General features: G+C 36.0%; 2 protein-coding genes across 2 annotated transcripts; both read right to left on the bottom strand.

The window, feature by feature from the left end:
* Nucleotides 1–1,438: 1,438 nt before the first annotated feature.
* Nucleotides 1,439–1,993, bottom strand: LOC127103840 (uncharacterized). Its single transcript, XM_051041084.1, has one exon. The coding sequence runs from the start codon at nucleotides 1,991–1,993 to the stop codon at nucleotides 1,439–1,441; it is 555 nt and encodes a 184-aa protein (XP_050897041.1).
* Nucleotides 1,994–17,629: 15,636 nt separating this feature from the next.
* LOC127131185 (pentatricopeptide repeat-containing protein At1g33350) lies at nucleotides 17,630–19,558 on the bottom strand. Its single transcript, XM_051060121.1, has one exon. The coding sequence runs from the start codon at nucleotides 19,400–19,402 to the stop codon at nucleotides 17,813–17,815; it is 1,590 nt and encodes a 529-aa protein (XP_050916078.1). The 5' UTR covers nucleotides 19,403–19,558; the 3' UTR covers nucleotides 17,630–17,812.
* Nucleotides 19,559–25,515: the final 5,957 nt, after the last annotated feature.

The following is a 25,515-nucleotide window of genomic DNA, read 5'->3' as shown; positions in this document are numbered from 1 at the left end:
GGGTTGTACCCTAGCAGCCAATTCCCTCCACCGTTGGGAATACTCTTTGAACGACTCCTCAGACCTCTGAGTCAGATTTTGCAATTGCGTGCGATTAGGTTCCATATCAGTGTTGTACTGATAGTGCTTGAGGAATGCCTCGGCCATTTCCCTCCATGTATGAATATGGATGCCCTCTAGTTTCATATACCAATCCAGGGATGCCCCACTGAGGTAATCTTGGAAAAATGCATTAAAAGTTAATCATCGCTGGAATAAGCAGCCATCTTTCAGCAGTATGCCCTAATGTGAGTCCTAGGGTCATTATTTCCCTTATACTTTTCAAAGTCTGGAACTTTGAACTTGGTCGGAATGATGACCCCAGGCACAAGGCACATTTCTACCGCATCAAGGTCCAAAACATCAGTGTTCCCCATTGCCTTGAGCTTTTCCTCTATAGCCTTTACCTTCCTCTCCACCTCGTTGGTTGCCGAATCGAAGGCGTCATCCTGAGAAGCAACCATTGGGTTGAAGAACGCATCATGTTCGTCATCTATTTCAAAAACATGAGGACGAGGATTACCGTTTGGAACACCGTCGGGTGCATTAATGTTGATTGGAGGATCAATTGGAGTCAGAGTCTCGACTACTGGAGGTGTAGGAGGATTGGTAGTACTGGCACGTTGATTCATTTCTTCTTGCATCTTTTCCATAACCTCCTGGCCTCCTACGACTGCTTGAATAGTCTCCATCAACTGCCGCATTTGGGACCGCACCTAGGATACTTCCTCTTGAAGGACAACTTGGTTCTCTTGGAGTTGCTCCATGACAGCTTGTTGACGTCCTCGTGTATCGTACTGGAAAGTCAGCTTTGAAGAGTGGTTCTGGTCAGAAAAAAAAGGGTGGATGAATGAGTTTTTTATGTTTTTATGTTTTGAAATATGCAAATGATGCATGAATGGTTTTTTATGTTAAAGCAAAGCTCTTTTAGTTATTTGTGTTTATTCATTGCAAAAACTACTTGACGATTCACGTTCACAATCATGAATAAAGGAAAATACAATAGAGAAAATCACAACTTTCATTCATCCTTTGAAGGGAAAATAGACTGAAATACATAGAAGTTGCAAAATACAAGTAACAGAAGCAGATAAACCAACTAGATATCCATCCTAAAAGTGACCCCTTGAGACTTGCAGAGAGCCTCAATGTCAGTGATGAGTTCGGCCATCATCCTCTTGCAGAACTTGACGAAGTGGTAGACCTCTTCGGGGGTATCATCCGGGCACATGATCAGATCTGCCTCCTTCAACTTGTCGGGAAAGTCTTGAAGGGCATAGTTAGTTAATATCTTCATGTTGGTGTACTTGTCCCTCCATTCTTCGTAAAGGGCTTTGAGACTATGGATGATTTCATCCCTTTGAGCAATGGCAACTTCGAATCCATTACAACGCTCCTCCTAATGTCTACAGTTGTTTTGAAACTCTACATAGGCTTGGTCATAGATTCCCCTCTTCAAGTTCCTGATTTGCTTGCAAGCTCGTCCAAGGTTGAACTGCTCACGCATGAAGCTTCGGTGAATATTTTCTTTCTCTAGTTGTTCCTTGGCTAGAAGGTCCTTATACTTTTTTAGAGTGGTCCTTAGTTCGAGAATTTGGGCCTCATAATCTTCCCTCGCTTCCTTCTTCATGGCATTAGACCTCTCGACAGTATTTTCAAGGTCCTTGATGATTCGGGACGCTCGATCCAACTCGTCCTTGTGGAAGTCTAGCTCAGAATTAGCTCCTTGTAGAGCTCCACCAACCCAAACTCTTTGTTCCTCGGCTAATCGGAGCCTCTTCTTGCTGTCTTCAAATTTCTCACACACTTGCTTACCCTTATCCTCCAAGACGTGGTTACGTTCCTTGGCACGATTGAGTTGGACTCGTAATTGAGTGTTTTCTAACTCAAGCTCCTTGGTTTGGCTGGTAAGTTTGTCCATGTCCTCTTGTAGGATAGGCTCGGGCTCGGGCATCAACGGGAATGAAGAAAGGTCAAACAGAAACAGAATCTTAACGACCCTAGCCCTCTATTTTACCCACACATAGTAGGGTTCCTTGGCTAGGATGTTTTTCTTACCCCATTAATGGTCAATACGAACTATGCTTGTCCAAGCTCTTCTCACTTTTTTCATATTTGAATCAAGCGGATCCACAGTATTGATGACAAATGGAATGAAATCTCTTTCCTCGGGAGGACACGTCATGGTGTACCCTAGTTATCTCTTTAGTATAGCAGGGTTGTAGTTGATGCAACCTTGATTTCCTATTAAGGGTACATTAGAGAACTTCCACATCTTGCGATGACTTCCTTTGTATCTCATTCCCTCTTATACCATAGAATTGAGTTGGCAGAGAGAGATGCGAACCTTTGCGGCCATGTCAGTTTGTTTTCAGCAAAAGGTCCACTTTTAGGCATGCGGGCCCTCATCCAAAGATCTAACATAGGAGCGCAACAAAGTAAAGTACCTCCCTTCTTCTCATGCCTTGTATGAAAGGTATGGTAGAAGTCGGCAAGTAAAAAAGGCACCGGATTCTTTGTTAGAAAGACTTCAATTGCTAAATGATCCACGAACTTGTCCACATTTGGGAAGAGGACAAATCCAGGAATCAAAAGTGCAAAGGTTGCACTACAGAAGTCAGGTCTTCCTTTTTTAATAATTTCCCAAGCATGGGCTTCTAGGAACTTTTGGGTTAAACCTTTTATGGATCCTTTAACACCCCAATTGTCCACTAGCTAGTTGGCGTTGATACCCAAGGTGAGTGAGAGCTCGGTTAAACAGAAGCCTTCTTCCAACTTCGGGAAAGGGTTGTACTCTTTGATTGATCGATTGAGGAGTCTCTCGAGGTCTTCCAAGGTTGGAGAGATTTGGAAGTCGGGGAAAGTGAAGCATCTTAAAGGGACGTCATAGTATTGTGACATTGTAGTGATATCACCATAGTCAACCTTCTCGGTTAGAAGATCTATGATGTTCCCAAAATTGGATCTAAACTTGTTGTCCTTGAGAGCTATGACCTTTGAGAAGAGGACCTTTAATGAACAGATGTCGGGACTTTTGAAGCGTAAAGTAGAGATGCTTTTCCTTGTTGAAGTATCCATGATTGTATCGGAAAATAGTCTTGTGATTCTGTGTTCGAACAAACGAAAATTTTAAGAGCTTTGATTATTATTTTGATGATGAATGAATGTATGAATGAATGATTGGCTTAATATTTCCACGGGATTTTAGGCATGGGTTCATGGTTTTGGACCATTGTGACAAAGCATGGAGTTAATAATGACTACTTAGTAAACCAAGGTTCTCGCTTTGTATGATCTAAGGCTTTTGGAAAATTGGGTGTAAGACACTTCCCCTAGAGTCATGGACTTCCTTGACTGTCAGCCGCTTATGTCAATTTACTTGCTAGGGGACTGCTCCATCAAAGTCATCTACTCTAAGTGAGATCTTCGTATCGACCCTTACGAGGAAGGCACCTCGGTGGCCTATACTACGCGACCATCGGTCTAGGCTAGCCATAGTTTAAAGGTTCTATGGGTCTTAGGATCATTGACTCTAGTAAAAGAAAAGATGCTTATGCCGAAAGCACGACAGTCATCAATCCCCTTAAGAGAATCTACCACTAAGTGAGATTCTCGTACGACCCTGATGAGGAAGGCACCTCACGGACCAATACTACTCAACCTCTCATATCTCAAGCAAAAAAACTCTCAGACTCGGGTGGAGAGCCTTTCACACAAGGTTTTTCTTTGCAATCACTATTGCTTCCAAAAATTCTTCATCATAGAGCCAAAATTTTTGTTATTATAATGCTCGCCAAGGATTAGGGCCCTTGTGCCTACGTATCACTCATTCGGGGATGAGGAATCAGAGCTCCGTAGTTCGGAGTAGAAAATGTTTGTGTGTTGGTTGATTTTACCTTTGAAAAAAGGGTTTTTGGGATGATGCCCTAAGGCACAAAAATGAGTTTTGATGAGTTGCATTATTTTTACCTTGAATAAGGGTTTTATGAAATGAACGTTTGTGATTATATTGCACTAAAGTCTATGGGCTGAGGCGATTATTCTAAACAACAAGCCAAGCGTCTTGCTTCGAACATAATCAGAGTAAGGGTAGGAATGCTCCATTCTTACTCATTCTCTACCACTTAAGGCTTGTGGCATACAATAACAATCATAATTATTAAGTGTTTTGAATTTGATTATGAAAATGCCACTTGACGTTGAATCAAGGGTTTGTTTATTTAATTATGAAATTTGGCTTATACAACATGAATGCAAAGTAACCAACAAGAAATTAAAGGGTCTCATTGTAAGGTAGCCCAAGAGAAAGCCTTTTGTGTGCAAAAGTGACCTAAGCTAAACAAAGGATAATGATCTTACAAACATGTCCCCCTAAGATGGTTCCATGATGCCATTCTTACAACATGCATGTAAGTTACAAATAAAATCCAACATTTACAAAGTATCACAAAGATAAGGAAAAGGCCTCAAAGCAAAGGTCCTAAGATGAAATCCTCTAAGTCCAAGTTGATTAAGAGTGAAGTGAATATTTTTGGTCTTATCATTTCATCATGTTTTTGTAGTTTTTAAGGTTTGATGACAATAAAATAAATAACAAGTAAATAAACATGCATGATGAGTTTGTACAATGATGATAATAATGAGTACTTGAATGTAAATTACAAGGTAATGACATAAAATTAAACTACAAGATAAAGAATGACAATATCACAATAATAATGGTTAGTAGATATAAATGACATTTGAATAAATAATAAGTTAGTAGTACCAAAATCACAATAACAAAGGTTAATGATAAACAAAGTTAGTGAAGTATAATTAGTGGTTAGTAGTATGTACAAAATGAACATCTTGAGGACTATTTTTCATAGGTCAAAAAGACTCAAAATATGACACATTAAGGGATAGCTTATCATTGATGCAAAGTATTGAAGATGATTAAAAAATCAACTAACAATATATTTGTAACAAAGAAAGTTATGCAACCCTAAGGTCATCTATCAATATTTTAAAGAATTATGATTTGTTCTCTTTCTTTTGTTTTTATTCCTCTTTTATTTAGTAAGATAGTAAGAGAGTAAATAAATTAGTATAATGTAAATGATATGGTTAGATAACAATGAACATAAACATAAACATAAATATAAAGTACTTGAAATAAAGTGAACAATAAAATAAATTGCAAGGAAGTAAAGTGCAATAATATAAATGTTAGAAGTTAGTAGTTAGTGAACATAAACATAAAGTAAATGAAATAAAATGAACAATAAAATAAATTGCAAGGAATGAAAGTGCAATAATATAAATGTTAGGAATTAGTAATTATTAGTTAGTAACAATAAGAAAATGGATTAGCAAGTTAATGTAATGATATGGTTTCATCTATGCATCATGACTCAAATATGGTTGAAAATAGAGGCAATCTATCAATGCTTCAAAATATCATGAATGATCTATTGATCAACCATTAATAGGTTTGAAACATTGAAGATTTAATCAACTCTAAACAACCATGGTCATGATCTAATAGACCTCATCAACCAAGCAAATAAAACAACAAGTCCATAATAAAAGAAAATGATAACAAAAATAAAGCAAGACTAAAAAAGGTGAATAAAAAGGTAGTAAGAGCAAGAAAACTCAAAAAAAGTGTGTAAACCAAAGTTAACAATTTTTGCAAGCTTGAATTTAAACTCTCTTAAAAGATCAACCAAGAACAAACAACCATTTTTCAACACAAAACAGAACCAAAAAGTTAACAAAGTTTAAGCTAAAATCATTACCCAAAGATGTGAAAAAAACTAGGTTGAAAGGGTGTTGAACTTGAATGTGAATCAAAGGGGTTTCGAATGAAAGTATTTAGGATGGAAGCCTAGTGAATGGATTGATTTGTGAGTGTTAGAGAGTGAGAAGTTTTTTGGAAAAAATGTGAAAGAGGACAAAAAAAGTTGGTGGGGTGACTTTTTGAGAGAGAAAGTTTTTTTGTTTTGACCTAGGTTTGGGGAGGAGAATGAATGTTACTTGGACAAAACTTTTGGGGGCTAGGAAGCATGAAAAATGAGGGGAAATAGTACCCATATTTATAGGGAAGGTAAGTGGGAAAGAGGGTGAAACAAAATGTACTCTATGTAAAAAATAGAGTTATTGTTGTTGTCCTCGCAGGTGTAATCGATTACCAAGGTTGGTGTAATCGATTACAGGCACCAAAAATGGCATGGGAACCTGATTTTTTCCAGGTAATTGATTACCATGGTTGGTGTAATCGATTACAGGCACCAAAAATGGCCTAGGAGCCTGATTTTTAGCTAGGTAATTGATTACCAAGGTTGGTGTAATTAATTACATTGTCCAAAAGGTGAATTTTTCCTGTTTTGGTGGTGTTTTCTCAGGTATGAACGCCATGCCTTGAGCCCGTGTAACATGCCTTTGGTTTTGGATGTTAATGCAATTATGGTGATGGAACGATGAATGTATGTAGGAGTAATAGGGACATGTATCAGATGAAAATCGTATGGGGGTAGGGTGATGGATCAAATGAAAGTGGTATAGGGGTAGGGTGAATTTTGGGGTATGACATCTTCAAAACACAAAATAAATGGCCAAGAGATTTATCCTAGGTCAAACAAGGTCAAAGGACGTTAGACAAAAAATTTCATGATTTTTGAAAACTCAGAAGTAGTTTTAAACAATTAAAAATATGCATAAAAGCAATTAATTCATGAAAAATATAAAATTTAATCTAAAAAATAATTTTAATTCAGAAAATGAAAAAGGACAATATTTAAAGATTTTTGGTGAAAGTCCCATATTTTTTGGATTAAAAATGAAATTAATATGAATTAATAAAACTAACACAATTAAATGAAAAAATCAGAAAATATGGAAAATCATGGGCCATCAGATCTCCCTCATTAATTGAGGTGGCAGATCTGATGGCCACATGCGCGCGTTCCACTATGCACCAAGTCAAATGCGATGTACGTGTGGTAATCAGAACCAATGGCTAAGATTAAAACATTTTGTAATGGATCCTGTGGTTGAGAGGTGGGACAACACATCACCGGAGCTAGGGCTCCGGTCTTCTTCTCCGGTGGACCTCACCGAACTGGTCCATCATCAATCAACACCAAAATGAAAAACAAAGACATGGATTTAAAGAAAAAATGCTCAGGAGCTCGAATCTGGCCCTAATTTTCTCCAATCCCAAGTATATAAAAAGATACATGGATTTGAATTTTGAGGAACATGAACTGATTTGCTTCGATTTAACCTCAAAGCAACTCAATCTTGTTGCCTACATTGGTAGGACTTCAGCCAACCAAAAATCACAAAGAATGATAAAGAATTGAAAGAGAATCGAAGAGATGAAGTTTCTGAAAAAATCACCTTCGAGTTGGTCCAATTTCACTTGATCTTGATCCAGATTTGCTTGCTTTCTCTTCCTCTTACTTGCAGAAACCAATTGAGATGAAAAGGGAAGTGAATTTCTGGAGTTTGAACTTCCAAATAGAAGATGAAGTTCAAGCTCGATTTCAAGAGAAATCTTCAGAAATTCTATGAAATTAGGGTTTGGATCAGTCTAGCAAAGCTTGGGCAGGGTGTTGATGAAGTTATGATCTTATTCCTCTTGTATTTATAGCCAATGCAATTGATTTCTACACACTTCCATTTCAATGTTCAAAAATAGAAACCCTCCATCATGAGCTTGCATGGGCGTGTACAAAGCCCAAAGAATGATTGGCAAAGGTCCAAAAGTCTGCACATGTCATGCTGAAGATGTTGCATTAAGCCACGCATTGTTGAATTGAATTGGATCATGAATTTCTTCCAAATGGTACCACACATTGCACCCATGTGCAAGTCCTTCAACTTTTATCCATATGAGATGTTCTTGGACTTTTTGGAAATGTGAGATCAAAGGGAACAACTTTCATGTTGAACACTTTTTCATTTGAAGCTTGGATCATGAAGAATTTTGAGGTGGAAGTTTGGGAGATCAAACATATTTGAAAATTTTCTAAAGTCCCAAGTCAAATGTTCACTTCTTCCACCTTGAATAACTTTTGCTATGGACTTCAAATGAAAAGAGTTCCTGCACCAAAGTTGTAGCTCTTTCAAACCTCTTCAATATGGTCACAAATTTGACCTCATTTGTATTTGGCATGAAGGAGTTATGCATTTTATAAGTTGAGAAAAATCACTTGTTCAATGGTATTGGCCCAAAATGACCTATAATGTTTCCTCTTGGCACATGCATTTGCAAGTTGAATTTGAACTTCCTCCAAACATCAACGTTTAAGTAGAAATATTGAATTTGATCATGGAATTTGAATGGCTTTCATCTCATAAGAATTGAGCAAGTTATGATCTTGGGAAGTTGACCTCCAAACTAGGGTTCAAACAAAATGACCTATAATCTTTCACCATAAAAAATGACTTTACAAGAAAAACTAGCTCTTTACCTCAACATGAAAGTTGTTTGGAATGTCATTTTGAGTAGCTTTTCTCTTGGAATCATTTTCATAGGACAAATATTGTAGGAGATAGGGTCTAGGGAACCCCAGTTTTGACCAGTTGACTTTCTCTGGTCAACCACCATGAACCATCTTGCTAGCATGACATTATCTTGACTTTTGCGACTCGTGGGGATCATATAGGCATAAGATGATGTAATATGAAGTATCCCTTGAAATATTTGATCAAATGTTGAAGAAACTTGTTGAGGAAGTCACACAAGATACCCAGATGAATTAGGGCTTCAAAGGCAAACAAGCTTTAAACTCTTGGTGATTTCTTGATCAAAATGACATGTGAATATAATTGGGATCCAAATATGATGCTTAGAACTAAAGTGAACCATTTCTTGATTGAACTCCTTGCATTGAGGGTCTCAAACCCTAGATATGAGCTTGGTGGAGCATGGGTGGACACACACACTACCTACAAAAGCAACAAACTATACATTGACATATTTTTGGTATTTTGGTTAGTAAATAATGAAAAATAAAGTATGATACAATAAAAAGTGCTTGATGATCTCTCTCAATGCAAACCCAATGAATAAGGGGTAAGGAGGATGTCAAGGTGTGATCCCAAAGCTAATGCATATGATGAGATAGCATGAGGGATCTTAGGGTCAAAATTAAGGTCGTACATTAAATTTTAAATTTTTTCTTAGGGTAGTCTCTTCATCTCCTCCCACTTCTTAAATTTCAAAGTCTCTCCCTATTTTCAAAAACTCTCTTTGCTTATAATTTCCAATTTAGACATGTTTTAATGATTAGAAACTTTGGCCTTTATGCCATTGAATTTTTTCAAACTTTTTCTTAAATCAATCTTGTAACTAAAGTTAACTATATTGACTTAAATTTAAAAAATACAAAAAAAAAAGAATTAACTACCCCATTCAAATTTTTGGCCTTTTGTGCCTTTTCATCTAAACTTTTGTTAAAATCAATTCACCAACTCATTTGAAATTTTTACCATGAACTACGAGGTTTTGATCCCTCGTTTTATGTTGGTATGTAGGCACAAGACCGGAGGTCTTGTCAAACACAAAAATATAATCAATGAATTCTTTTCTCATCCCCACACTCTATTTTATCAAACATATTTTATACCAAAAACATATGCACACATAAAAAAGGGCTCCATAGCAGTACCTAAGACACTTTGGGTGCTAACACCTTCCCTATGTGTAACCAACCCCCTTACCTGTAATCTCTGGCATTTTATTAGTTTTGATTTGAAAACTTCTTATCTTTGAGTTTTGTTCGTACTTTTCCCTTTTCCTTTGGAAACAATAAAAGCACGGTGACGACTCTAGTTTTATTGACGTCAAGTTTATCCATAGCTTGACGGTCATGAATTTACTGCTACAGAAACTTAAAAGGTATACGTTTTAATTACCAATATCAAAATAAACAAGGAAAAACCCATGTGACAAAATTTATTCCTCTAGAAAGGAAGTATGAGCCTGTGATGTCCAACCAAATGTTACAACATCCTGTCAGACATCAGGAAACTCAAACTAAACTCAATTTTTTGCCTTGGAAATGTCATTAATGTGGTAAATATGGACATATAAATCCTTTATGCTACATACTGCATGGTTATCCAAAACATCCAACACATCCAAGGGCTAATCATGTAATGATTAAAACTAGAAAGGAGTGGAAACCTAAGGTTGTTCCACATGAAACCACTTGTTCTTCCATATTCCTAATGTCCAAGGAAGATGAAGTCAAGTTGTGGCACTAGAAGCTTATACATCTGAATCTCAAAGGGATATATCTTTGTTACTATACAAATAGTAGAGTTTATAAAGTATTTAACTCCAGAACCAAGGGCATGATGGAATCCATTAATGTTGTGGTTGATGATTCAATTATTGTAAAAGGGGTTGATGTCAATAAACATGTTGGAACATCATCTGAGGAGACTGATGCTTCAAAAAATATGGAAGATATTGAGTCAAATATTGAGCCAGCAAGGAATGAATAGATGCTTCTGCTGACATATGAGTTGTTTTTTTTTTTATTTTGTATGTTTTTTGTTGACCTTTGCCCTGAATATTACACCTTTGTGTGCCATGGTCTGTACCTCTAATTCTCATGTTCTGCTACTGCTTTGCTCTATTGTTTTGTTGCCATTGATGAATGCATGCTTGGTTTGTCATATTCTGGCTAAAAAGGGGGAGTAGATAGTGTAGACTTGTGCTCTTGATTTTTTTATTCTCTATGTGAAGGCTATTTCTTTGAGGGGGAGTATGTTTCCTGTGTAACAGGGGGGAGTTATTTATGTATTGCTGATCATGACATTCAGGGGGAGTTTGATTTGTTTGTACCTAGGTTGTTGTGTACTTACTATGATGTCAGACAAAATGTATTGACATTTTATTTCAGAGAATTATGTTTGTGCTTAGGTTGTTGTGTACTTGTTGTGATGTCAGACAGAATGTCTTGATATTTTGTTTTAGATAATCGTGTTTGTGCTTAGGCTATTGTGTGTTTGTTGTGATGTCGGACATAGTGTCTTGACATTTTGTTTCTGAAGGAGGCTTGGAGTGTGGAAGTTTATTTCTCTCTATGTCTTTTCTGTGAGGTTGGGTTTCTACTACTTATTTCTGCTACGTGTGTCTCTGATATGTCTTGGTGTTATACCAAGTGTTTGGTTGTTCGTTTTTGTCCTTGTGATTGTTGTTGTTGTTTTATCTTTTCTCCAGCTATATGATGCAAAGGTTGTTTTAGCCAAAAATTTCCAAAGCGGGAGATTGTTAGGTATGTGCCTTTATGATTGGCAGCAATTTTGTTAAAACATGTATCACAACAAGATGTCGTGACATGTTGATCAGACATCTTTGAAGGTTTTGTTTTACTTCTTGGAAGACTTATTTTATTATGAGATATTTGAAGATTCTCTGAATATTCAACTATCATATCTGACTGTCTAAGAAGGTTTATTTTAGGAACTCTTATTTTGTTTCCAGATGTGAACTTGTTTCATAAAAAAAGGATGTTGAGACATTTTAAGGAAGCATTAGATTATATTTAATTTGATTCTGCAGAAGATTATGCAGACTGGATTTTAAAACATTTAAGGAAACATTTGATTTGATTCTGCAAAAGATTGTGCAGACTGGATGTCGAAACATTTAAGGAAACATCATATTTGATTATGCATAATGGATGTCAAAACATTTAAGGAGACATCATATTTGATTTGATCAAGTATTATGCAGAACAGATGTCAAAACATTTAAGGAGACATCAGATTTGATTTGATTTAATTTATTTTGGATCTGTTGATTTTTATGCCTAAGTTCATGCTTACCAAAGGCTATTTAAAGAGGTCGTTACTAAACCTAATTGACAGAAGAAAGAGCTACACTTGAGCATTTGAAAATTAGGGTTTTAATTGTTTTTGTTATTTCTGAGTCATTCTAGTATTTCCTTGATAATTGAATTGGACTGAGTTTTTTGAGTTGTAATTGTGAATCACTCATGAGCTTTTAAGAAAGAGTGTATTTTATGTCATTGGAAGTGTATCTTTTGTTCTTTGATTGTTTTCAATTGTTATTATTGTTGTGTGATTGAAGGTAAGTGAGAGGGGTCTCATATCTAGGAAAGTCTTAGATAGAAATTCCAAGGGTAATAATTAGGTGAGAAGTTTGTAAAACCAGAGGTTGTTTAGAACTTCAAACTAATACTACTATAGTGAATTTCCTTCCTGGCCTGGATGCCCCCAAATGCAGGTGAAGTTGCACCGATCTGGGTTAACAATTGACCTGTGTTATTTCTTTTTTTCTTTTTACACTATAATTTTTTCTGGTGTGACATGTCTTGATCTTGGTGTCGTGACATCGTATACGACATATGTTATCTACATACTATTATTGTTGTGTGAAGTCCTAATATTAGTGTTGTGACATCGCATACGACATCTGATATCTGCCTACCGTAATTTTAAATCAATTTTGAAAAACATATAATGTAGTTCGTGAATACTTTGTGTTGGTGCACAAGAAGGAAGACGATGAATATGGAAGAGAGAGAATATGTAACAGAATCTTAAAAAAAAATTATATTGAAAAATTGAAATTTAGTTATGGATCAGAGATTACAAATGAAGCTTAACTTTGTTTATATACTACCAGAACCAACTTAAATGAAACTCAAATTCATATTAAATGCAACTTCAAATGAAGTGAATTATAACTAACAACATCCCTTAATTCATATTCAGCTAATCAAAATCAACAACACAAATTCCATCCCTAAGTTGGATAAAGTGTTCAATCTTGACTTATTTGGTCAGAACATCAGCTAGTTGCTTCTGAGTGTTATAATGCATAACTTCAAGCACCCCCATTCTGAACCTGGTTCCTCAAAGAATGAAACTTTGTGTCAATGTGCTTGCATCCTCCATGGAACACTGGATTCTTGGCAAGTCTTATAGATGATTTGTTGTCAATCATCAACTTCACAGACTTGCTCACCTTGATCTTCAGATCCTACAGCAAGTTCAGAATCCATATAGCTTGACAAGCAATCAAAGCACCTGCAATGTACTTAGTTTCACATGTTGACAAAGCAACAATGGTTTCTCCTTGAAGCACCAAGAAATAGGACCTCCTTGATACTTTAAAAGATATCCAGAAGTATTTCTTTTGTCAACTCTGTCTCCATATCAATCAGAATTTGAATAGCATATCAGCTCTGAATTAGTTTCAACACCATAAAAGAATAAAACTCTATACTTCAGAGCCCCTTTAACATACCTCAGTATCTTGACAGTAGCTTGCTAATGTGACCACTTTTGTTTGTTCATAAACCTACCCACTATTCCAACTGCATAGAAAATATCAAGTATGGTATTACGGAGATATCTCAATGAGCCTACCAGCTGTTTAAAAATTGTAGCATCAACATCATCACCCAAAACATGAGAATCGAACTTATGATTTGTCTGAGTAGGTGTGATTGCAGATTTGCAATTCATTAGCTCAAATCTCTTCAGAATCTCAAGTTCATACCTCAGTTTATGCAAGATTATACCCTTGTCAGAGTACATAATCTCCATCCCTAGAAAATATGTCATATTCCCTAGATCAGGCATCTCAAACTCATTCATCAACACCTTCTTGAACTTAGCTATCTCATATGAACAACTCCTTGTTAGAAATATGTCATCAACACCCATAATTATATTGCTATCAGAAGTATGCTGAACATAAACACCATACTCCATCTCACATTTTCTGAATCTTTGAAGCTTGAAACATGAATCAATTTTCATATTCCAAGCTCTAGGAGCTTGTTTCATTCCATACAAGGCTTTATGCAACTTATATACCTAGAATCTAAATCATCGTCAGAATCTGAATAATCAGATTCTCATTCAGAGTCAGACTCAACTTCAGCATCAGTGTCACCTTCAGACTCTGACTCATCTTTAGACTCAGAACCTCCTTCAGAGGAAAATTCTCCTTCAAAGTCTGAAATGTCTTCAGAAGTTAACTCAGGTGTTAAGATTGCACTAGAGTTGGATTGAGACTTATTCCAATCTCACACTTCTGATTCTTTCACAATGACATATCTGCTGAATTCAATCTTGTTAGTGACAGGACATTAGAGCTTATAAGCACCTGTACTGTGGTACTCTACAAGCAACATAACTTTGCTTCTGTCAAACAACTCCCTTCTCTTAACATCTGGAACATGTTTATAACAAACAGAACCAAACACATTCAGATGTCTCACACTTTGCTTGTCTCCATTCCATTTTTGAATAAGAACTATTTCCTTCAGCTTCTTAATTGGACACCTGTTGATCACATATGTTGCATGGCAACATCTTCTCCCCATAAGGTGTGAGGTAGCTTCTTCTCCTTCAGCATGCTCCTTGTCATATCAAGCAAAGTTATATTTCTTCTTACAGCAAGACCATTATGTTGAGGAGTGTATGGAGCAGTAACCTTGTTCTCAATTCCATTCTCCTCACATAACTTCTTTAACTCTATAGATTTGTACTCACTTCCACCATCAGTTCTGAGAATTTTTAACTTCAGACCACTCTATTTTTTAGCCTTCGGCTTGAACTTTTGAAACTCAGAAAACACCTCATGCTTAAACTCGATGAGTGGTACTCATGTCATTCTTGTGAACTCATCCACAAATGACACAAAAGTACATTTTTCCTCCAAGTGAAGGTACTTGAAATGGTCCACATACATCATAATGCACTACTCCTAAAGCATGCTTTTCTCTTGGAGCCATGTCTGATACAAATGGCGATCTAGGTTGCTTACCTTTCATGCATATCTCACATGACTTATTAGGCTTCACAATCTTAGGAATGCCATGTACCAGCTTCTTAGAATTCAGATGCCCTAAACTTCTGAAGTTCAGATGCCGCAATCTCTTGTGCCACAGCTCACTGTCACCTTTTTCACTAAGGCATTTAGTTTTAGTTGTTTACACATTCACCTTGAATATTTTGTTGCTTCCCTGTTCAGACTGCATAATCATCTTCTTATCATAATCATACAACTTCAAGAGATTGTCCTTCCCTTTCTCAATTATCTGACCTATACTCACCAAATTGCTCTTCATGCCAAGAACATACCAAACATCCTTGATCAAGACAATATTTCCATTCTTCACTCTGAACTTGACATTTCTCATTCCTTCAGCATTCAGATACTTATCATCAACACATCTGATTTTAGTCCTCTTTTTAGATTCAAAGTCAATCAACCATTACTTGTTTCCAGTTAGGTGATTTAAGCAGCCATTGTCCATATACCACCAGTCAACCAAATATCCACCATCAGATTCAGAAGTCATCAATAACACAGGTTCATCATCAGATTCTCCTTTGGATATGTTTGCTTCTTTTGATTTCCTTTCCTTGTTTGACTAACAGTCAGCAGCAAATGACCAAACTTCTTGTAACAGTAACATTGAACATTCTTCTTGTCAAACTTCTCTTTTCCTTTCTGATGTTTCTTCTCATTAGAGTTGTAGACTTCTGACTTCTGATAACCACCACCATGTGTTTTCTTGGCCTCAGACCAGGACTGCTTATGATTCATCTTACCAAGAGATGCCTTTAGAGCATGTTTTACCTCTCTTTCATATGTTATCTCAATCATACATAACTCTTGTGCCTCTAGACTGCTCTGCAACTCTTCACTTCTCATGATGCTCAGATCCTTAGAATGTTCAATTGCTACAACAATGTAATCAAACTGAGGAGTAAGAGATCTCAGTACCTTCTCAATGATTACTTGTTCAGAAAGAGTCTCCCACAAGATTTAATCTCATTTGTGATCATAATTACTTTGGAGATGTAATTTGGTACCTTCTCATTGTTCTTCATGTTGAGATTCTCATACTGCTTACGTAGAGATTGAAGCTTCACCTTCTTCACAGATGCATCACCTCCATAGCAACATACAAGTATGTCCCAGGCAACATTCTTCGTCGTCGAATCAGCGATCTTCTCAAACACATTCACATCCACACAGTGATGGATGTAGAACATATCTTTCTGATCTTTCTTCCTCGACTCTCTATATGTATTCCTTTGTGCCTCAGTTGCAACCGCTGCATAATCGTCATTGACGAGATCAAGAACATCTTGAGCGCCAAACAACACATGCATCTGAATCATCCATTGATTCCAATTCTTCCCATCAAATACTCGAAGCTTCGTATTCAAGCTATCATTTTCACCGTTCATCTTCAATCTTATGCAAGAATTCACTCAACTCTCACCAAACACTTGTGTTTCCCAATCCCGCAGAATCAAAAAATGTGACTATGTTACGATTCTGATCGTAAATTCAATGTGAATTCAATAAATGAAATCAAACACACACGCCTCACCGTTCACTCATGTTTTCTTTGGTGTTTTCCGTGGATCCGAACCGGAGCTCTAGATATCAATTATTGATGCAGAAGAAGGAAGAAGATGAAGATGGAAGAGAGAGAATGTGGAACTGAATCGTAACAAACTTTCTATTGAAAAACTGAAATTCAATTATGGATCAAAGATTTCAAATGAAGTTTACCTTTGTTTATATACTACGAGAACCAACTTAAGTGAAACTCAAATTATACTAAATGCATCTTCAAATGAAATGAATTATAACTAACACTATGTTATACCATGAGTTGTTATACCATGAGTTGTGATTACATTATTTTCACATTTCTCTAGTTTGACTTGTCTATTAGTGATTGATTTTGTTATTAGTGACTAATTTTAGATTTTAGTGATGGATTCTGGATTTTAGTAATAGATCTTCATCTTATTCGTCTCTATTTAATTAATTGATATCATAGTATCAAAGCTACCACATGACACGCCATGTCGGCATCTTTGAAATGCCTTTATACCACGGCACGTGATCCATTTTTATGGAAGTTAAATAGAGGAACTATTAGTTTGAACGGAAAACATTAAAAAGACGAATGTTTGAAAAAAATATTTCGGGAGACTTTAAACAAAATTTAACCCTAAACTAAAATAAACCAATTTTAATAAAAATTTGAAGTACTATGCTTCCTCAACACTCAATACTTAACTTATTTGATAATTTTATGAACTTCTTTTATATTGTTGCTCAAAATTTAACCACAAGATTAATAAGTTCAATGACAAAAGGAAATTACAATTATGAAGCACCATAATTGAAAAAGACAGAAAAATGGAAACATAGACAAGTAGTCAACAAATATAATAACCTTATTGGTACACTACAACGCCATATTTGAAATACACGTATGCGCCAGAGAATCAAGTTGACATGATATGAACCAGTGGTCAGACCAAAATGAGTAAATATTACGGTTTCAGTCGACCTCAAGTCTGTGTGTAGTATATAAGCTAACTTAGTCTCCTTCTCAAGGAATGTGAAACTATTTTTGTCAGCCTGAAACAATTTCCAAAACAAACAGGGTTCTATAGTTGGAATGCTTCACACTAATTCTGGATTAGAAATGTTTCACAAAGAGAATCTGATTCAGAAGTTTCTATTTTTCTCCGCAGAACGCAAAAAAAAATCATCTTGCTTCAATTTAACAAAGAATATTCCTTCAAGCCATGGATTTAAATTCGGGTTGCTATATAAAAGATTTTAAGATCTCTCACTGTCATTGCAATTAAAATTTCGGCCATATCAGCTACATTGTCCTCCTCCTTTGTTTAGATCTTCCAAATCTATGGAAGTGAATTTGTTAAAGTCGTGTGATAAAATGATTAAGGTTTACATTTCAACCATGACTTCCTTTCTGTAACCAATAAGACTTTCCAAAACACTGTACAACTCTTCTGTCTTTAGATTAGATTGATCTAGAGAATAGAATTGATGAACTTGGTCATCAACCTCAATCCAGCTGCATCCTGGAATTTTATAAGACTTTTGTTGCTTCAATTGGTACCACACATTCCTCACTTCATCCCATTTTCCTAATTCTCCATATATATTAGCCAACATTATTCCATAACCGCCATTATGTGGATCAATTTCAACTAGCTTTTTGGCTGCAAATTCCGCCAAATCGGTTCGACCATGAACCTTACATCCATTAAGCAAAGAGCCCCAAACCACTTCATCAGGTTCCATGCTCATTCCCTTGACAACATCCATCGCCTCGTCAAATCGACCTGCCCGACCAAGAAGGTCAATCAAACACCCGTAATGCTCGATCTGAGGCTCTATCCCATACTTCTTAATCATCATCTCAAAATAACCACAACCTTGTTCAACCAATCCACCATGAGTACAAGCATTCAAAAGCCCGATAAAGGTAACCTCGTCTGGTTTCACACCACACTCCACCATCTGCTCAAAAACCGCAATCGCACCCTCACATTTCCCGTGCAACGCGTAACAATTAATCATCGAATTCCATGAAGTCAAACCCTTACAAATGTCCATCTCAAAAACCTTTCTTGCTTGCTCCAAACTCCCGCACTTCCCATACATATCCACAAGTGCATTCGAAACAAACGAGTCAACCACAAAACCATGCCTATAAACATAACCATGTATCCACTTCCCAAGCTGAAGCATACTAGCATGACCACAAGCCGAAAGCGCACAAACCACCGTAACCTGATTCGGCTTATTACCCTTACAAAACCCTCCCTCACCACAACCAGCAACAAAAACCATTTCTCTAAACAACCTAATCCCCTCAGAGAAAAACCCATTCTGAGTACAACCACTAATCACAGCATTCCAAGCCGGAACATCCCGTTCCACCATTTCTCCAAACACCTCCAAACCATTTTCCACGTCACCAACTCTCAAATACCCAGAAACCAAAGCAGTAAAACACACAACATTTCTCTCCGACATTTCATCAAACACCTTCTTAGCATCCCCTAACCCTCCCAAAACCTTCGAATACGAATCAACAAGCGACGTTTCAACAACTTGGTATCGTAAAAAACCAGTTTTTATAACATGGGCATGCACAGAGCCTGTTAAAAACCGTTCCTTTGATGATTTAAGCACATGGGGATATATGAAATTGTTAGGACGAATTGGGCTATTGAGCATGTTTTTAAAGAGAGAAAAAGTGAGTGAATGATTGTTTTGCTGAGAGGAATACGCAGTGATGATTGCAGTGAAGAGGTAGATATTGGGAGATTGAACATGGTTGAAGATTCGATGAGCATAATGAAGATTAGAGAGATTGACGGAAGAAAAACGAAGGAGTTTGAAAGCATAGAAATGGGTTTGGGAATGACCAAGTGTGATTAAGTGTGATTGAAGTTGTTTCAAATGGTTTAGGTGATTGATTTTGTTTAGAATTGTTGATACCAAATCGTTTAGGTTTCGTTTCATTTGATTGATTATTTGTTTTGTTTACTCTTCTCGCAATTTGCTTAATTGTCGGAACAAAAAGAATGAAAGTAAACAAAAGAGGAAAAGAAACGATAGCACATTCTCTATATGCTCGTTTTTCATCCTCTTCATTCAAGAGTAAGAAAAGAGAAAACACTATACAACATTAAATTTAATAATAAAAATAAAACTCCATTAACATTTCAAAAATATTGATATTAAATAGTTAAGTATAAGTTCTTCCTTTAACAATAATACTATTTATTGTGCCACATCCATAAGCTATTTTTGATTGATAGTTTTGATTGATAAATCTCCATCCAAATAGAGCTCTAACGATGGATAGTTTTGCCATCAACAACAATCCATATTCCAACGTCCTAATAATCTAGGTCTCCATGTTCTGCAATTAATAAATGATTACTACAGTGTAAAGTGGGTTAATAATAGTATTGTTAATGGACCATGAGCTCACCATTAAATTGGGTGAAAATCTCCACACAAAGGGATGATTAAATTTAATATAGATGATGATGTTATACCCTCAAATTTACCCTACTTCATATCACCTTCTTCAATCTTACTCCATGAGCATACATACCATACATGTCATCTCATATGCATATATACTTCAGAATCCACAATAATCCCCAAATTCAAGGCATGGGATTCATTTGTGAAGAATCAAGTTCCTCAAGTCATGTTGAGGTGTGTCCAAGCCACCTTAACCATAATATCATCATCAAGCATCCCACAAAGCTTAGAGGATCACTCAAGACATCTTACCCATTCCCCAAGCCCAATTTGGGTGGTGAGTCCCCTTTGAAGAAGCTTTAAGATTCATCTGGTCACCTAAGGACCAAACCCTATTTCTTGACCATCATTTGGCTTGTACAAGTCATGGTTCACCATGGATCTTGACCATGCCTTTGAGGATTCCTCAAATCCAAAGTTTATTCATGCCCCACACCTTTGAAACACCTCAATGTGACATTTGCACCTCAAATCCTAATTCATCTAACCTTGGTTCTTGACAAAACATATGGCTCAAGAAACCCTAATTTGGGGATCCTTCAACCATTGGCCTTGATTCATTCTTATCATCCAATCACCCTACCATTCATTCGACATCATTTCATGACCATTACAATTAAAATCCACCATTTAAACATCCGTTCAATCCATGTTACAAATAGTTGGTTTGTTCATGATTTTTCAACTTTAAGTGCTTTGATCCACCCATCAATTTGACCTAAAATCATCCCACAAAGGTCCAAATCTTATTTACCATCATGATATGATCATATGAACTCAAAACATCCACCATTGTGCCTTGGAAATCAAGAAATCACAAAATCCCATTCTTAGGTCATGTTGGTTGGTCACATTTTGGCAAGAATGGCTTATGAAAAGTTCCAAAGATCATAACTTTCTCATTTCTCAAGCTTTATAAATTCAACTTCGAGCTAAATGTCCTAAATAACTTCCTCTCCAACTTTGTTTTAAGGTTCAATACCCAATTCATTGAGGAAAGGCTTCAATTTTGCTATTGGCCAAGCTGGTCCAACATGCCCACCATGCCCTAAAATCATGTCATGACCACTACTTTGACACATTGTCATTTCCAAAACACAAACACTTTTGACCTGGTTCTTTTTGCATTCAATCAAGATCATGGCAAGGAACAAAATAGCCCACGATTGAGACAAAGTGCATGAGCCAATTTCATTTGGCCTTGGTTCAAATATCGGGTTTCATCCTAATGTGCAAGCCAAATTACAACCAGTCAGAATTTGCAAATGGATACACCAAGTCACCAAATCAATCCCTTCTGATCCCAATGGTCCACAAAAACTTTACATATGGTAGTATGGTGTAGAATGAAGTCAACTTGGATGCTAAAACTCCTCACAATGCAAAAACCAATCCCATTGCAAAAATCAGATTTTGCACAAAATGGAAAAAAGTAAAATCCATTGCAAGTTATCTCTTTGCCCTTGTCTGTTCTAGATCGATGTTAAGGACCAAGGCAAAGTGGTATGTGGTGCAAACAGGCTCAAAACACAACCACACTTGTCCCCCATGATCCAACCTCAACCATGCTTCGAGTCACTCCCTTTTTCTGAGCACACCTTCCCATTCTCCCTCCAAAACCATCCAGACAACTTCCCCATAAATAGGGGAAGTGTAGCGGTAAATTCATGACCATCGAGTTATTGGTTAACTCAATGTCAATAAAACCAGAGTCGCCACCACGATTTTATTGTTTCCAAAGGGAAAGGGAAAAAGTACGAACAAAACCCAAAGATAAGAAGTTTTCAAATCAAAACTAATAAAATGTCAGAGATTACAGGTAAGGAGGTTGGTTACACAGAGGGAAGGTATTAACACCCAAAGTGTCATAGGTACTCCCAGGGAGTCCTTTTTTGTGTGCAAATGTTTTAGTTGAAAATGATGTTTGATAAAAAAATATAGAGTGAGGGGATGAGAAAAGAATTCATTAATTACAATTTTGTGTTTGACAAGACCTTCGATCTTATGCCTACGTACCAACATAAAAATGAGGGATCAAAACCCTGTAGTTCGTGGTAAAAATTTCAAAGAAGTTGATGAATTGATTTTAACAAATGTTTAAAAGAAAAGGGCATAAAATGGCCAAAATATTTAAATGAGGTTGTTAGTTATTTTTGTCTTTTGAAATTATAGTTAATATGGTTAAGTTTATTTACAAGTTTGATTTAAGAAAATGTTGAAAATTTAATGGCATAAGGCAAAAGTTTCTAATCATTAAAACATATCTAAGTTTGAAATCACAAGCAAAGAAGGTTTTTGAAAAGATGGAGGGATTTTGAAATTAAAGAAGTGGGAGCAGATGAAGAGACTACCCTAGACAAAAAATTTAAAGTTAAGAGTTGAAAAGATCTGACCAATGGAATGAAATCCACAAGACAAGAATGCTAGATAGAAACCCATTTCCCTTGTACTTTTTAGCAAGCAATAAGCAAACATCCAAGCAAATCATATGAAGACTAATGCATCAAATAAAGATAGTCATAACATCCAAGCAAGGACTCCAATAGCTAGCAGTCTTCAGTGTCTTCACATGTATCAGATGAAATATTCATTGACATACTCCCAGAAACATCATCAAGCATCAATAATAATAATAATATAAAAATTTAAGCACAGAGAGAAAGTAACAAATGAACCAAGGGCACTCTAAGTTTGCATCAGATGAAAGGCACAGTCAAGGATAACTCATTCTCAAATAGTGGCATTGGCTAAGTCCTTAAAGCATATGGAAGATTGCGTATCCTAAGTTCATATCAAGTCCAACTGCTCACCAAGATATTTTTTAAGGTTTTTTGTTGTTATTAGGTATTTTAAGGTCCTAAGACCACAAACAAAATAAAATCACAAGCACACAATATATACAATCACAAGATATGGCTCAAGTGAGCAAAGTGAAAATGACTGAAACATAAACATCTTGTATGAAATGTAAATGATAATGAATGATAAAGGTACTGAAATTTAAATGACATTAAGTAAATGACTTGAAAGTAAAGCAATATTAATAATAAGTTAGTCAATGTTAGTGAAGAATTTTAATTATTTAAGTCATTCTTTGGAGAACACTTAACCATTCATTCACATGTATGAATACATGAACCAAGACATCATCCATGAGATGAGTTCCAACTTGGATAAATTAACAAGTATGCCACTAGCTCTCATGAATGGAAAAAAGGTCAAGTCTTCACACAATGCCATGAAGAATGAGAGACTTATAATCTCACTTACATGAATGTTATACCTTTAGGGACAAATTTAGATTTATGTTAAGCAATCGTAATTGAACTTATGTAGAAGTCACAACTATCTGAGGTCGGGCAATAAAAATATTGGTGTTAATGTATGTTAGAGACATGGTACAAAGAACCAAACTCCTAAAACATACCACACAAAAATATAAAGTGGGGGGGACCTATCTTTATCAGCTCATGTTGATTCATCTGACACAAGGCCATTGAAGAATCAACTAGCATTTGACTTGCAGAGAAATCATTGGTCAATGATAGATTAAGGAAGAAGAGGGGTGAAGACGAAGAGGGAAGGGGAAATAGAAACACAAATTGATCATAGGAGGAATTTCATCTGATCAATATTATTCATTCATTTTAAGAGATGAAATATACATTTCATTAACCCCCTAAGGCCAATAGTATGAACCAAATGGAAGTTCAAATCAACCATGACCAAGGCCAAACAGAAAATCAAACATCATAAAGTCAATCAAATGACTCAACAATATTTTTAAACAATTAAACAATTAAAAATCAAATTAAAAATGAATTAAAATGCATTTTAAAAAGGACCAGGCCTCAAATCCCTTCAAATCACCAAATAAATGGTCAAGAGATTTATCCTAGGTCAAACAAGGTCAAAGGACCTTAGACAAAAAAATTAGAATTTTTGGAAAGTCAGAAGTATTTAAAAATATTTAAAAATAAGTCCAAAATCAATTAATTCACAAAAAATATTAAAATTAATCAAAAAAAATAATTTTAATTCAAAATATGAAAGAGTAAAATATTTTAAGATTTTTGGTGAAAGTCCCGTATTTTTTGGATTCAAAATGAATTTAATATGAATGAATCAAAATAGAAGGATTTAAAATAAAATCAGAAATTAAAATAAAATAAGAAAAAAAACAAGGGCCATCAGATCTCCCTCATTAATTGAGGTGGAAGATCTAATGGCCACGCATGTACAGTCCACCAAAGACCAAGTCAAACGCGCTGCAGGAGTGGTAATCAAAACCAAGGGACGAGATTAAAACATGGAGAGATGATCTGGTGGATAGGACCTTGCCACCACACCACCGGAACTAGGGTTCTGCTCACTTCTCCGATGGACCTCTCCGGATTGGTCCACCACCAACTTTCACCAAAATGAAAAGTGTGTACACTATTTTGAAGAGAAAATTGCCAGGAATCCAAATCTGCCCTCAAAACTCTCCAATTCTAAGTATATTGAAAGATACATGGAATTGAAAATTGAGGAGTATGAACTAAGTTGCTTATATTTAACCTCGAAGCAACTCAATCTTGTTTACTACATTGGTAGGACTTCAGCCAACCAAAAATCAAGTGAAATAATGGAGAATTAAGGGAGAATGGAAGAAGAAAAGTTTCACAAAATACACCATTTGTTTGCAGTGAGGAAGCTTGATTTTGATCTCAATTTTCTTGGGCTTGCTTCTACCAAGTTGCAGGAAGTGATGTTGATGATTAAAAGGCTTGGATTCTTGGAGTTTCAATTCCAAAACAGAATGAGAATTGAAAATAGATTTCTAAAGAAATCCTCAAGTTTATCCTTTAATGGAGGTTATGGAAGAAGCACTGCAAAGCTTAGGCAAAAGGGATCTCTTTCCGAGCTCAAGGGATATGTATATATAGCCTACACATTTCTTTCCACACCTTTTGAAAATTTGCCAAAAATAACAATACAATGGTGCATGCTTGCATGGACGTGTGCTAGGCCCAAAGAATGATATGAGTTGGTCCAAAATCAAATGCAAGTCAACCTGAAATGATAACATGGAACCATGCATTAGTGAAATGAAAATTGGTCATGAATCTTACCAAATGGGGCCATGCATTACACCTATGCACAAGTCACTCAAAAATGCTACAATTGTTATGATCTTAGATTCTTTGGAAATGTAACATGAAGGGGAGCAACTTTTCTTCGGAAAATTTTCCATTTGGAGCTTGGATCATGATGAATTTTAAGGTGGAAGTTGGAGAAATCAAACATAGTTGAAAAAATTCTAAGTTAAAAGTCAAATGATCATTTTTTCCACCTTGAATAACTTTTGCTATGAGCTTCAAATGAAAATGGGTATATCTTAAAAGTTGTAGCTCTTTCATTCCTATTCAATTTGGTCACAAATTTGAAACCATTTGAATCTTTCATGAGGGAGTTATGGATTTTAGAAGTTGAGGAAAATTGCTTGTTCAATGACGATGACCCAAAATGACCTATAATGTTTCCTCTTGGTACATGGCCTTGCAAGTAGAATTTGACATTTATCAAATAATAAAAGT

The sequence above is a fragment of the Lathyrus oleraceus genome, chromosome 1 (genome assembly GCF_024323335.1).
Source record: "Lathyrus oleraceus cultivar Zhongwan6 chromosome 1, CAAS_Psat_ZW6_1.0, whole genome shotgun sequence".
Classification (NCBI taxonomy): Eukaryota; Viridiplantae; Streptophyta; class Magnoliopsida; order Fabales; family Fabaceae; genus Lathyrus; species Lathyrus oleraceus.
The sequence above is the reverse complement of the archived record's forward strand: the minus strand, read 5'-3'. Positions and strand labels throughout refer to the sequence as shown.

Coding starts and splice junctions, on each gene's coding strand:
- LOC127103840 (XM_051041084.1), bottom strand. CDS start 1,993: ATGCCCGAGCCCGAGCCTATCCTACAAGAGGACATGGACAAACTTACC.
- LOC127131185 (XM_051060121.1), bottom strand. CDS start 19,402: ATGAAACGAAACCTAAACGATTTGGTATCAACAATTCTAAACAAAATC.